Genomic DNA, 13,912 nt, shown 5'->3' on the forward strand with positions numbered 1-13,912 from the left:
ATAGACCAAAATTGAGTTGCTGTATGAATTGCTCATCAAAACCAAAAGCAACAGAGTTTTTTCTGGTTGAGGATAATTCGTTTATTCCGCAATCGACTATTTGAATATCTGGATTTTCGCTTCGCAGAAGGAAAAATCACACCAAAATTCGGAAATGGGAACGTCAAGTTGTCAAACATTTCTGGCATTCATCCTAAAATGCCTGAATTTTCTTCAGGCGTTTGTTGGTGTTGCAATGGTTATATACTCAGCCTATATGCTCAGCCAATGGCAGCACCGGGGGGATGAATTTCCTCCGCCTGCTCCGTCGCATGATGTGTCTGGAATTCATTTATCGGCTGATGTCGTCAATCATCTGAATTTGGCATTGGGCGACAATGCGCTCCATGTCAATTTCCACTCCCTCCCAGCTCCGTGGTATTATGATTGGCATTTTGCTTAAATGATTTTGTGTTTGATGATTTACGTGTGGTTTGATTGAATAAAACGTAATAATTTGGTAAGAGTTAGTTATTCAATGGCTATTCATTTTGCTCCTTTGCGTTTATGGACAGGTTTATATATGCGTTTATGGGAATTGGAGTTATAATATGTTGTATAACTTGTATTGGAAACATAGCGGCGGAATCGATCAATGGCTGTTGCCTTTGCTCTGTATCCTCTTTGTTTTTAAATCTCTTAATTGTCTCTCTCACACGCGTTGCGAGAAATAAGAGGAGAAATTTTTCGTTATTGTGACATCTGCATGGTTGCCTGATATCTAATTTTTGTATGGTAATCTGATTCTGAATGGAACTCGTCATAGATATGTTTTGTAAAGTTTCAGAACAATGTGATATTTGGATTTACTTCATTTGATGAAATTATGAGAACTAGAGGAGTTTGGGCGCAAGAAGAATTTGGATGTTATTATGCCTCAAAAACTGAGAGTTCTGTAATAGATTGCAGTGGACGTCTCTGCTTGGCTAGAGATTTCTGGTGCATCAATATCTGCTACTGAAAATGTGAATGACATTGAAACGTGAAGGCTCTGTAGGTAGTGGAAATGTGAGAGAAAGACGAATTTTGTGAATAAGTAACCATTAGATTGATTCGGAATGAACAATGGAGCTAAAACCTCTATTAAGATGATCTTAGCTTAGTAAAATAGATGTTGATTGTGTTTAAAGATCTTATACCATCTATTTGTAATATTAGTGGTTCTGACCATGCAAAAAAAAAACCCTGGTTCTTACTATATTTTGACATGTGAAATTCCTGGGAAGCAGTTTTAGGTAACTGATATCATTTCAACATCAATTGAGACGCTCAATATTTGCTGTCTAAGATATTATCCCCAAACAAAGTAAAATTGCATAAGTATTCCTGCTGTCACTTTATTTATGAAATCTAGCGGTAGTATTTTGAGTTAATTTAGTATTATAACACCATATATCCTTGACCACATAAAATGCCAGTATGCTTTATTGACTACTGTATTTCTTCTACTGGAAGTGGGTTTGGTGGCTTTAGTTGCATTTGATCGCCACTGGAAAAAGGTAGAGCATCTGTCAAGAATTCGATCTTAATATTTGTCCTTTCATCTTTGTTCTTCTACCATGGTATCAATTTTTTCAGGATCTCCCTTTTGACCCCACTGGAGAACTTGACAATCTGATGGCCTTCATTGAGGACAACATGGATATCCTTAAGTGGGTTGGCATTGCTATTCTTATAATACAGGCATGCATTTCTCCTCTAGTTCTCCAAATTCCACTTCTTATAATAGATGGACATTATGGCCTATTCTCATATGGTAAGGGGTTTATGGAACATCTTAAAATCACCAGGCAATAGGGACCCTGACATTTGCATTAATGTAAAAGTTTGACTGGAAATGTACTACCTGAGAAGTTTTGCAGTGAGTAAAAGAACCTGAGTTGAGATATTGTTTGTCTTAATCATTTTTCTTTCAGTCATTAGAAATTTTCTTCACTTATTAATTCAGAATTTTTTGTCCTTTTCTTTTCATCTGCATTTTCCAAGCAACATCTTAAGGTATTGAACATCTAATCTTTCAACATCATTGCAATTTCAGGGGACATTGTCAACAATGGACTTTGTAACCTCACCTTTTGGAGACTCTATTATCTGCTATCAATAGATTGAGTTTCACCATTGTCACTAAGTATCCACTGTACTTTCATCTGTCAAACACTAGTAAAAAACTCTGGCATGGGTAAGAATATTTAAAATGTGGATCCCCAAGCCCAAGTAGATAATTGCTGGTATCATCCTTGTTGTCAAAATTGCTTGGTCCCTTACGTGGCTAACTGTGATGGCCATTCTTTTCCCTCCTTTTCGAATTGGCCCCTTTTGTTTGCAGGTGTACATCTACCTCCTAGAGCTGTAGACTTACCATCATAAATGAAACTTCTTTCCTGTTAGTTTAAATTTCATTCTTGTTAGCTGTTCTAGAAGACTTCTTTCCTGCTTATACGGAAGTAGAAGTTCTCATTACACATGTGCTACTAGTCATTGCATCCCCTACTTAATCTCAAGACATGATCTCTTGTTAATGTTCTCAGGCGTTATCCCTACTTTTTGCAACAATACTCAGATCCATGGTTTCAAGTCGGGATGTAGATGACGACATTGAAGCAGAGTATGATTATAGTTCGAGGGAGCCACTGCTTATTCCTCGTCCAAGCCAGGCATGTGGGTCACCTAGAGGTGATTCTGACATTTGGAGTTCAAGAATGAGACAGAAGGTAGGCATTTGATTAGTGAAAACTGCCCGCGTGCTTATTGAAAGACAAGAATAAAAATGTCAAGAATCCATCCTCTCGGTACATTTTCACTCTTTCAGATTGAAAACTTTCCAGTTCCAATTTGCCATGATTGTGCCTACAAAATGGACGTAGTTGTTTACTGGCACCAGTGTGGATTTTTCTCATCATATTCTCCTCTTAAATGGTCTGGGATTGTTAGTCCGGTGTTTCATGTTCTCTTTAATTTCATATCCTTCCGTTTTTTTATCTGAATTCCTCTCTTAAACTTCATATGCAGTATGGGTTAAACACTGGTGACTCCAAAGCACAGTTTATTGAATCAAAACCCGTCAACTGATGTGAAGCAACGAAGTAACTGAAGGCATGATATGGAACAAACAAAGAGCAGCAGCATTTCTCAATGAGTGAAGTTCCTTCTTTCTCCAGTTTAACAAGATGGATGTGCACAGTCTCCAAGCAATTTTGTTCGCCAAATTTCCAGGTATACGTATATGTTGATAAAAGAATATTGGGATGGATAATGTTGTATAGGAAAAGACAATATTCCAGGTGTGCTATACGGTTTGCTGTGATTATTTGGAATCAAAATGGATTCTCATATTTGACTGATAATAGGTATATTGTTGGTTTGGTGGATCAAAAATTAATGCGCACACACAATGCGACGGGTGAAGTTAGCAATAGGCAACCAATCCAAAAGGCAATAATTTAATTTCCATGTGATGCTCTCACTCTCACTATCGATGTCATTGTCATTTCGCTGTTTCGCCTGGAAACATAAAATCTCAGTCCATATCAGCATTTTTCCCATTGTTTATCCCTGCAAATTAAGTTCAGCTCAAAAAGTAGATACTGGGATTCTGCCTTTTGGGTCACGAGATATGTCGTTGCATGCATTTTTCAAGATACTAACGTTGAAATTATTTGGCTTCTAGTAGTAAAACTTCCAAGTGAAAGGAATCCCTGCTTTTACTGCCATCTAAACAGTGAAATGAATTTGAGACTGTCAGGGGAGGTTATAGTCTGTGAAGCCACAGTTCTAAATGCCAATATTCCAAGATTACGTGCCAAGAATGAGCACGAACTTTAACCCCGCTCAGTTTTTATGGATGATATTAGCGAAGAATGCCATTGTTATTTTTTCCTGGGCTTCTAAATCCAAGGTAACCCATCTCTTGTTTTCTGACTGAAGCACCACCACCCGAGGTAGCCCACAGTAATTTTAGATTAAACAAACTTGTACATTTTTTTCTCAGTTTCTGAATCTTGAAACACTAAGCCCAACATTTCCAGCGAAACAGGCATGTGGCAAAATTAAAAAATGTCCAGAATCTGTTCTGGATCTACTGAACAGTTTACTGGATAAAGACAACATATAAGTGGCAATTCAGGGAACCCACAATACTACTGGCAGGAGAAGGACCATCCCCATAATACGGCCAAATATACATGTTTTATACTTCATTTAATGAGATATTCCATTCTGACGTTAAAAAAAAATAAAAGGGAAATACAAATCATATACAGATGAGATCCAGACATGTATATGGATGCATATTTGCAGCGCTGAACAGATCGAGATTGGCTGGGACCATTGCCGTGTGAAACATAACGCGAAAATAATAGAAGTTTTGCTCAGTATGCATACATGTTGCTAAAAGAATATTAAAAGCCTCGTCACTCTCTACCTGTCAATTCAACCACCGCCTCCTCCACAAGCTCTTCCAGCAACTTCCCTTCAATTTCCTTTCCTAAATTATCCATCTCCAACCTCAAATTCTCAGTCCACCCCTTCCCCACCACCTCCTTCCTCACCACCCTCTCCACCACCAGGCTGTTTTCGTCCCCACATTCACCCCAAACACATCCCACCTCACCAGAAAACCACTCATTCAGCCGGGCCCACACCTCATCCAACACTGTCGATGATGATGTTGATGCATTTTCCAATACACTGCTGTTGGTTTCAACGCATGGAATGGCTCGTCGGCCTGAGTCTGACTCGTATCCTACGATGTCCACTAATGCTGCATTTACACAATCAAACACAAGCTTTTGCAGTGATCTCTTTTGCCTTCGCTTTGCTTCATGCTGTGTCTCCTTCTCATTTAGATCGATGTACTTGTCCCTTAGTGATGGGTCCAATGGGCTTTCAAGTGAGTGCCATCTGGCCAAAAATGAGTTGGATCGCACCTCACCTTGGAGACCAGCTACAGATACTAATGTTTTAACAAAGAAAAACCATTCTTGTTCTTCACCTGTTCCTTGGGTGGTTAAGGACTCCTTTATGGGATATGATGAGGCTGTGTCCATGCATGAATCATCCCATGATAGGGTGCGGGCAATGGAGCCTATTGGTGGTGATTTGTCAATCAAGTTGGAACAGATGGGATTAAGTGGCAATCCTGAAATGATAAGTCAGACAAAAGAATTAACGACCGAATTAACCAATACATGAGAAAATAATATGCAATAGTGTAAAATTAAGGCAACAGTTTACCATGTCGATCAGGCTTGAGATAATGAGGGAACATGTTTGCTGTATGTTCATTCTCTTCAAAGGGTGGATCTAAGACAGATATAGGACTTGGTTGGTCCTGATTTTCACCAGAGTTTCCAGATGCAGTAGGTCTTGCCGCAGACAATCCGATCTGCAAAAGGCAAAGAGTACATTATAGTCTCCAATTTTCTAGTATAGAATAACATAAATGATTTTAGTGAGTAAAATTTCAAGATACAGAAGAGAGCATTAATCATTTAACATCCTGAACTAGCAAGTCGGTAAATACCATGGCAAAAGTTAGTAGGCAATTCCCAAAAATTTTCAATGCAAAAACTGAAGGAAAGCTAGAACTGAACTAAACAAAAACCGGCATCTATCACAGCTAATCCGGGAGAAGTTCCATATGCTTCTTACTAAATAACATCCTCCTCATCATTTTCTTTAAGTTCACAAGACAATTTTTCACATGGTCCATCCTATGCATAATCCTTATAACTTCTCGTGGATGAATATACTTTACTGCAGCCATAAATGGATCAGTGCACAAAGAACTTCAACTCGTATCTTAATTAACAAAGTCTGATTATCATCTTTAACTCCAGAAAGATTTTTAGAGAATCTAAAAAGCACAAAAGTGCAGAAAGTAAAAGAACAAACAATATATATATATATATATATATATATATTTTAATGAGAATGCTTGATAAACCATGTTGGCATGAATTACTAGGATAAAGCAATATGGGTTATGGAAGGCTTCTTACTCCGTAACCTTACACCTCTGACCACTCAAACAAAGTATGCATCATGTGAATAAAATGTTGGCATAAACATCCATTATACAATGAAATTACCTCAGCAGATACCATGGCTTGGCTGAAAATTATATTTGAGGAAGTTTCTTTACTTGATGGCTCCAGCAGACCAGATGACAAATGGTCGGACCCTTTGTCAATAAGACTCTCAGTTCTGTCACTGGTAATTTCTCCAGGATAGGAGTGAAATTCATCTTTGGTTTCAGATGGGAAAGATCTATCTTTACTTATTTTCTTGTTCCTTGAGAAAAACAAGCTTGAAACTTTCCCTTTGAATGATGATTTAACACTTCTAGTCTTCATGTCCTCCTTACGAACTTCTAATTTGCCCTTATCTGAAACTTTAATATCTGCGTTGAGACTACTTCCGAACGGAGAAGAAGATACAGGAACAGATTTTGACCTCATGAGATTCCTTGGTGAAGTATCCACATTCTCGTCCGTCCTCTGTTCACTAAACAAGAAACAATTAGAATCCTTAGCTTCTTCATTAGAACTGCAATTTTCCCCAGGCATTGCTGTCTTCTTTGCCTCAGAAAGAGCAAGCATTTCACCCAATGTGCTGGAGCTTCTCCGAACATGTCTTTGTTCTTGACAACTCCCGTTAGATGCCATCATGGCCCATCTTTCGGAGAGACGTTTCTTTGCCTCTCTGCAAACTGACGATTCCGGAGAATAAGATGCTCTACTAAATGAGGAGGATGAGTATGGACTACCATGCCTATTAACATAATCCCAAGAGTGCCTAGATACAGGCGACATTCCTTCTGAATCGCTGAGATTACCAGCTGGATAGTCAACTTCTGATTTATTGAATGAACTTTCATCAGCAACATAGCCATTAGAAAACAATGATGAAATCAAGGTTTCATCTCTATGGTGCCGACCAAGTTTTTCCCGCATTTGTTGTGTGATTGCTTTTGCAACTTCTCTTGATTCCTGATTCTCATTGTCTTCTACATCCCCAAAAAAGTCTTGACCATGTATACGTGCTGATTGGTACTGTGGGGAACCCACAGCCTTGTCATCATGTATTTTCCCCAGGCTTGGTTTTAGAACTACGATTCGAGTTGGTTGGGTGGGATTTTCATAATTCTTCCAACTTGCTGGAGGGGAACTTCCCAGATGGCTTTTCTCTGAACCATCCGGCTGAACAAAGGAGCCCTTCTTCATTTGTTTTCCTTCTTTATTCCCAGCTCCAGCAAAGTTGTTACCACCTGTCGTCTTTGAAGGTTTAAGGACAGTTATACGCTTTGCCTCAGGAGGAGGAGGAATAGACTGCAGATTGTGAAGTTGCTGAGAAAATACTGAAGTTGGTTCTTGCAGACACTTCAGAAATAAGTCTTTGTTGGAATTCAAAACTTCTAATGCATCCTGGAATTGTTTAGACTGGCGAAGTTTTTCATCCATAGACAGGCGTTTTGCTTCAAAAAACTTCTGACGAACAAGAGCCATTTTTTCGTCATGTGCAGTTTCATCATATCTTCCTTTATGTGTAAATTTCTGTGACCGCTGCCATATTTCGTAGACATCTTTGTATTCATTTGGCTCTACATAGTGAAAGAATCCATTCTTTTGCTCCCAGTTGCTTGTAGGTATCTCTGAGTGAAATCCATGATGACCTTTAAAATTACTTCTTTGCATCCCTGAGTCAGGTTCCTGTTGTGGAAAGGCATCAAGACCCATTAATTTCGCAACTAAATTAGGTGGACTTCGTCTGGAGTCCACTTCTTTGGACATCTCTTGTGCAATGAGCATCTTCATAGGCGTTACATTTGATTTTCTGTTTGAAGAGGTGTTTCTAAACTCAGATACAATCTGCAAGCCTCACACCAGGAGAAAAGAAAATTTAGTATCCAGGCAAAATCTGCAAAATATATGATGAAAAGATCCATTCATCACTCTAAATTAGTGTACTAATAGTTTGAAGACTTTACCACTTTGTCTTCTATTTGATCAACTGAAGGACTACTCAAACTTGATACATCTGATCTGCTCCTTGAGACAGGGGAACCTGCGAATCAGTTGCTAGAAGCACTTAGCAACCTTGAGTTATGATCCACTTATGCAAAATAATATTAAAAGGAAATATTTCATGTCCCATCACTGAAAGAAGAAAAGATGAGTACAAGCAGAACAGGAATGACCTATCATATCGAAGCCCATGGCCAAGTTTTTTGCAACAAAGAATTTAAATCGTTATTCATGTTACTCAGATCTGTCAATACTTGTAGCTCCAGACACCTTTTTAGAAAGAATTCTGAAGGACATTAGAAACTGAAAATAGACCAGAAGAGAAATCATGAAGAAACTCCATTCATAGGTCAAAATAACCCTCAAAAGCATGTTTTCCAAAAGAAATAATTCGTCTACTGTTATGAACTAGGTCTAATGGAATCCTTACACTGTACACTACCACATGAGAGCTTAAACTTTGGCGAGGAAAAACACAGAACAAGTGGGGGGGGGGGGGAGTATAGAGCAAGCACCGTCACTACGAGGTTTATCAGTGAGAAGCTTGTTTGCGGGCACCCCAATGTTCAACTCAAAGAGGTTCACCATTCTTCCCAAGCATCCTGGATATGTTTTATCGAAATTGCAATTTTTGCCATTCCGAGAAGTGCCATTCATCTCAATACCTGATAATGACATTCATATGCATTAGTTATGCAAAAATCTGCAAAGTCGAATTTGACAAGAACATAAGAAAAATAGCTGAGATCTAGCAAGGAAAATACCTAAACTGCGCTTTAAATTTGAAAAAAGACTGAGTTAAGCTAATTTGCTCAAATTTTCAATCACCAGGACCACACAGCACAACCCCGTACCACCCAAAAAATCAAAGAAATATATAAGAAAAGAGAATGAAAGGAAAAGTGGCTGAGAATTTGATGTGAAATGGGGGAGGAAACCAAAAATGATCCAGATTTCTAAATTCATATCACCAAATATCATAGGAATATATGAAGAGGCAGAGAGCGAGGTTAATCTAGCATGCTTGCAGCATCAAAAGTAACAGATGAGGGAAGTAAGGGGGGAGGAGGACCGGTGTTTCTAGACCCAATCTACAACACAAGAACCGCCTAGATTAATGTGAGATAAAGAGTATATGAGCGGAGAAAGAAAAACAAAGACAAGACTTCTTTATGCACACTGACCTCAAAAGGAGATTTGCAATATGTTCCCACGAAACCTCACATCAATAGGATACAACCTCTTACAATACCTGAATGAACGCCAAGTTTCTCAAAAATCCTATTAAAAATCACAAAACCCAAGCACCGAGCAACTCACTATTGCTTTAAGTTGACTATATATCAGGATCAGAATCCTAACCACCCAATCCCCTCGTGACCTCACATTTGAACCCTAATTATACACATTTTAGCACACATGCATATACAAAAAGAAGAGTCAGAATATATAAAAAAAAAATTTAAAAAAAAAGAGAGAAAGAGAGAGAGAGCAATGAAAAGTTTGATACCAAAGCAAAATGGAAGCTTAAACTTTAATTTGTGTATCAAAACAAGCTAACCACATCAGTAAATAAAAGAACTCAAACTTTACATTAAGTATAAGGAAAAGGTCACGACTTTATTCAAAAATCATTGGAGAAAAAGCTGCACCTTAAAGCAGGCTGAAAAGAAAAACAAAAGATAGTATCAGATTCGACTTATTCTAACCTTCGAAAATCGAGATCGGAGGACACTTCGGAAGGACAGAACCGTAAAACGAAGCACTGCAGAGACTCCGAAATCGTCACTCGTAATAGAGAATAAACTTTCAATGCTGACCTCCAACCATGTGTACACACAAACAGGCAGCAAAGTTCTCGCTCTTTTTCAAAACAAGAAATGGAGTTTTCAGACACAAAAAGCGACGGAGCGCTCCAAAAAAAGGTGATAGAGAAGGCAAGCGCAGGAATCACCGAAATCTGACATTCCGGTAACAATGTCGCCGGAGATTCGCCGGAAAATCAGAGAACGAAGAGAGATATAAGAGAGTGTTTCTTTTCCCCCTCGCAGTGAGCTTTCCTTTTTTCTCATCCACCGACTCTCTGTCGGACTCGACCCGCTTTTCTTTATTCCGATTTATTTATCAGTTTCGATTACGTATATGGGATGAGGAGCAAATTTTGGAAAACTAGGAAATACTATCGTAAACGGAAACAATCGTATATGGAAATCCGATAAATATTACAATTGGAGTAATTTGCACAACGGTCCTCAATCTTTGGGGTTAATTCAATTCCACCCCGCACGTTCACACTGTAGGATGTTTTCGCGAGCTTATAAGTTCTTTAATACATTATTTTTATTCATTTAAAATTCAAATTTAATTTAGTTTATTGATTTTGTTCGTTAATTCATTTATTTTTCTTATATTTTATTTAATTAAATAAATATAATTAAAAAAAATTAAATTTCGTCCACGCAACGAACGTGCTTTGATCACTAATTTAATGAAAACCCTGTCATTATCTTTGCAATTATTTGAGAGTGACAAGTTCTTTGCTATGGTTCTAACGTTAAGGTAGTTGCATATCAAATATCCCTTTTGTTTTGCTAATTTTTTGTCTTGAAATTGATGTTCTACTTTTTGAAATGAGTCTCATAATTTGTGTGATGTGGATATGTATCCTCACCATTAATACTCAATCTTGCACTTAAGTTTTATATAACCAATTTGATGATTGAGATTTTATTTGTCTTTGTAATTACAACTAAATAAATATTTCATTTTTGGAAAACAATTAATGTTATTTTTTTCTATAATAGATTATAATTACACTTGCTTGGGAAGTAACATTATAAATTTTCATATTTGGAAATTAATTTTCTCACTTCATAAGTAGTTTCTACAATTTAGTGACAAAAGAGCTAATTGTTTGCAACTAAGAAGGTGTTTTGGTTGAATTTATAAATTTTTAAAAATATTTTGTAAGATATTTGAGAACTTACAAGGCGTTGAAAAGTGTTGGATAAAATTTTTAAAAAAATGAGCTTATAATTAAAAGATTAAGAATTTATAAATTTATGAGTCCATTTGTATCTATATCTATACTATCTACATTAATATAAAAAGAAAATGCCCTCCACTAACAAATGACGGTTGATGACACCACCTCACTATTTTTTTATAAGCCAAAGATGCCCTTTTTACTGATAACTAACTAATTCACATTTTTAAATTTTATATTAAAAGATAAATTATTTTTTCAAATTTATTTCTCTTTTTTTCTTAATGTAATGTATTTATTATATATTATCCTCTTATTTATAACGTATTATAAAGCGTGAAATATTATTTATTATATACATGTAAGGACGGTGTGACATGATGGTTAGTTAATACATAAAATAAAGGCTCTTTTCACTCACAAACGATAGTTAATGTACCGTCGTTGTATTAATTTTTTAATATAATAATTCTACCTTTAATTAGATCATTTTAAAGAGTAATTATTATTTTTTTTTTTCAAAAATAACTTCAGGTCATTTTAATACTATTATACCAATTCTTTTGTTGAACATGAAAGATTTTTTATTGTATGCACGCAAGATGGCTATTTTCTTTTTATAAAAAAAAGTAACGAGTTCCCAATTAATTTTTAAAATCTTGACAACCTTCTTTACCTTTTGGTCTTATCAATTATAAAATTCGCATTACAAACACCTTACAAGCGTCGTGATCTTATTCTATCCAAATAATTTAAAAGTTTATTTTAAATATAAAATATCATAACATCTTATAAACTCTGAAAACATAGTATAAAAGGAATTATCTTGTAATATATTTTAAATAAATTCAGTCAAACACCCTCTTAATTGCAAAATTAAATAACCACACTCTAACAATTTTACTAATTCTCATACCATAATTTCTTTAACTCTTTTTCCCCCCTAAATCTCACTAAAATAGTCTTGCAGCCATCATCAATAATAATAAGACAACTCAAAGTGACAAAATTCATTATGAGACAATATATTAAACACAAGCTAATCACTCAACTAATTAATATATATTTATTATAAGGCCCTCTTGTCCTTTTAGGTACAATATGTGAAGAAGACAACTGGAATAATGTGCCAAATATGGAATAATGTTAGGTACAGGGGGTTCCTATGCAATTTTAGTATAAAATAGTGGCCAAAAAGTAATTAAAAAAGGGAAGAGGATTCTTGTAACTGTATAAATAAATGGAGTAGTTTTGTAATGATTATACGTATGATGAGGATTTTATTTATTTATTTATTTTTTTGGGTTTAGTTTCTTGGCTTGAAGGTTTGGTCCTTGTTTGGGAACTGGACAGCGCAGCGTTAGCCCTTGAATTTCTGCATAATTTTAGTGTGTGGAAATGGGAGTGCTTATAGTTTATTTATGGAAATATTACTTTTTGATGCATGTATAAACAAACAAAGTATATGATTATGGGCCCTTAAATCCCAACCGTTGAAAAAATGTGATGTTGACTAGTAGAATCCTATGGCAAAATTAGGGAACAAGGAACCCTACTCCCAACCACCATGGCCTCAAATTGAAGGAGTTTCTTTCTTGAATAAAGGCTCCAAAGTTATATATGGAACTTCAATAGTGGATAATTAGTATATTTTGTAATAATAATTATTATACTTTAAATTATTATTTTATTTAATTGTTTCTTTATATTTTGATATATTGAATAATAACTATTATACTTTAAATTATTATTTTATTTAATTGTTTCTTTATATTTTGATATATTGAATAACGTAATAAGTTAATCCTAAAATGGATTTCCAATTCGTTTGGTTAAATTTATTTCTAAAATTTTATAAATTCATACATTTAAGATGTGTTGTTGAAATATTGAAAAAGGGAAAAAAAATCCTAAAATAAAAGGGCAAAAAGCCCCCCTAACCTTTTAATAAAGAATTATATTACCGCCTTCCGTAGGGTAATATAGTTCATTCACCAATTTTGCAACTAGTTTAGCTATTTTAGTCTATAACTATTCACTTTTTTCCCTAATTACTAAATAAACCGCACATGTTTCTCTAGAAAATACATAGAATCCATAGAAGAAAACCTCTAAAAATAGAGAGAAACGTGCTGCAATACAAAGAAAGAGAAAGTGATTATGTTTTTTTTTTTCAGGTTTTACTTTTAGTAATTATGGGTAAAAAGTGACAATTACAAACCAAAATAGCTAAATCAGTCGAAAAAATGATCGAGTGAACTACACTGCCCAACGAAGTTGGGTAATGTGCTTCTTTATTAAAAGGTTGAGGAGGCTTTTTATCCTTTTTTTTATTTAAAGATTTTCTTTACCATTTTCCAATATTTTAGGAGGTAATTTGCATTTATACCCTTTAAAAACTATATAATAAGCAATATAAGCATCAAACCTCAAATGATAGAGGGCAACTATAAAAAATCCCCATGCACTATTATCTGTATTCAATAATTAGATATTAAGATAAAATAATTACAAAAAAGTCCTCTTGCAGAAATTAATAATAATATCCCCTGTATTATTACAGAGTAATCAGTTCAGATATATATATATATATATAGCTTATAGTTGATTATGAAATGGATTTGCACGTCTGGAATAATTTACGTAAATGCCAAAAAACTTCAGATATAAGATGGGATTTTGCGTGTTCTTTCTATTTATTTATGTAGCAATAATATAATGTTGTGAGTGGCAGGTGGAAATATTTCGGAAAGTGACTTAATAATAGAAGAGTAAAATTAGAATAGCTGACCTTTGTTTTCTGACTTTTTGCGGGAGATTATCATTTTATATGATTGCCATAAACCTGCACGTTCCCAAACAC

General features: G+C 35.5%; 2 protein-coding genes across 6 annotated transcripts; one reads left to right on the forward strand and one right to left on the reverse strand.

Annotated features, from left to right (window-relative positions):
* LOC105165698 (tetraspanin-18) lies at positions 1 to 3,414 on the forward strand. The gene is made up of 6 exons (XM_011084791.3): positions 1 to 417; positions 555 to 654; positions 1,458 to 1,538; positions 1,618 to 1,722; positions 2,568 to 2,750; positions 3,049 to 3,414. The coding sequence occupies exons 1-6, from the start codon at positions 155 to 157 to the stop codon at positions 3,106 to 3,108; spliced, it is 792 nt and encodes a 263-aa protein (XP_011083093.1). The 5' UTR covers positions 1 to 154; the 3' UTR covers positions 3,109 to 3,414.
* Positions 3,415 to 4,205: 791 nt separating this feature from the next.
* LOC105165697 (uncharacterized) lies at positions 4,206 to 10,238 on the reverse strand. Of its 5 annotated transcripts, XM_088881911.1 has the most exons (7): positions 9,773 to 10,238; positions 9,248 to 9,315; positions 8,579 to 8,728; positions 8,027 to 8,103; positions 6,129 to 7,907; positions 5,272 to 5,422; positions 4,206 to 5,176 (listed from the first exon to the last, which is right to left on the reverse strand). In XM_088881911.1, the coding sequence occupies exons 3-7, from the start codon at positions 8,718 to 8,720 to the stop codon at positions 4,449 to 4,451; spliced, it is 2,877 nt and encodes a 958-aa protein (XP_088738037.1). In that variant the 5' UTR covers positions 8,721 to 8,728; positions 9,248 to 9,315; positions 9,773 to 10,238; the 3' UTR covers positions 4,206 to 4,448. The 5 variants fall into 5 exon arrangements, with proteins under 5 accessions (XP_088738037.1, XP_011083092.1, XP_088738038.1 ...); XM_011084790.3 differs by lacking the exon at positions 9,248 to 9,315; XM_088881912.1 differs by lacking the exons at positions 9,248 to 9,315; positions 9,773 to 10,238 and adding an exon at positions 8,828 to 9,145.
* Positions 10,239 to 13,912: the final 3,674 nt, after the last annotated feature.

This window comes from Sesamum indicum, linkage group LG6, assembly GCF_026168435.1.
Source record: "Sesamum indicum cultivar Baizhima isolate 11 linkage group LG6, ASM2616843v1, whole genome shotgun sequence".
NCBI lineage: Eukaryota > Viridiplantae > Streptophyta > Magnoliopsida > Lamiales > Pedaliaceae > Sesamum > Sesamum indicum.

What these genes read in the sequence shown, in the direction of transcription:
- LOC105165697 (XM_011084790.3), bottom strand. Translation starts at nt 8,720, where the DNA reads ATGAATGGCACTTCTCGGAATGGCAAAAATTGCAATTTCGATAAAACA. An exon ending in ATCAAATAGAAGACAAAGTG is followed by an intron (nt 7,908 to 8,026) that starts GTAAAGTCTTCA and finishes TGAGGCTTGCAG; the next exon opens with ATTGTATCTGAGTTTAGAAA. An exon ending in TCTCAAGCCTGATCGACATG is followed by an intron (nt 5,177 to 5,271) that starts GTAAACTGTTGC and finishes TTATCATTTCAG; the next exon opens with GATTGCCACTTAATCCCATC.
- LOC105165698 (XM_011084791.3), top strand. Translation starts at nt 155, where the DNA reads ATGGGAACGTCAAGTTGTCAAACATTTCTGGCATTCATCCTAAAATGC. An exon ending in CACTCCCTCCCAGCTCCGTG is followed by an intron (nt 418 to 554) that starts GTATTATGATTG and finishes GTTTATGGACAG; the next exon opens with GTTTATATATGCGTTTATGG. An exon ending in ATGGCTGTTGCCTTTGCTCT is followed by an intron (nt 655 to 1,457) that starts GTATCCTCTTTG and finishes ATAAAATGCCAG; the next exon opens with TATGCTTTATTGACTACTGT.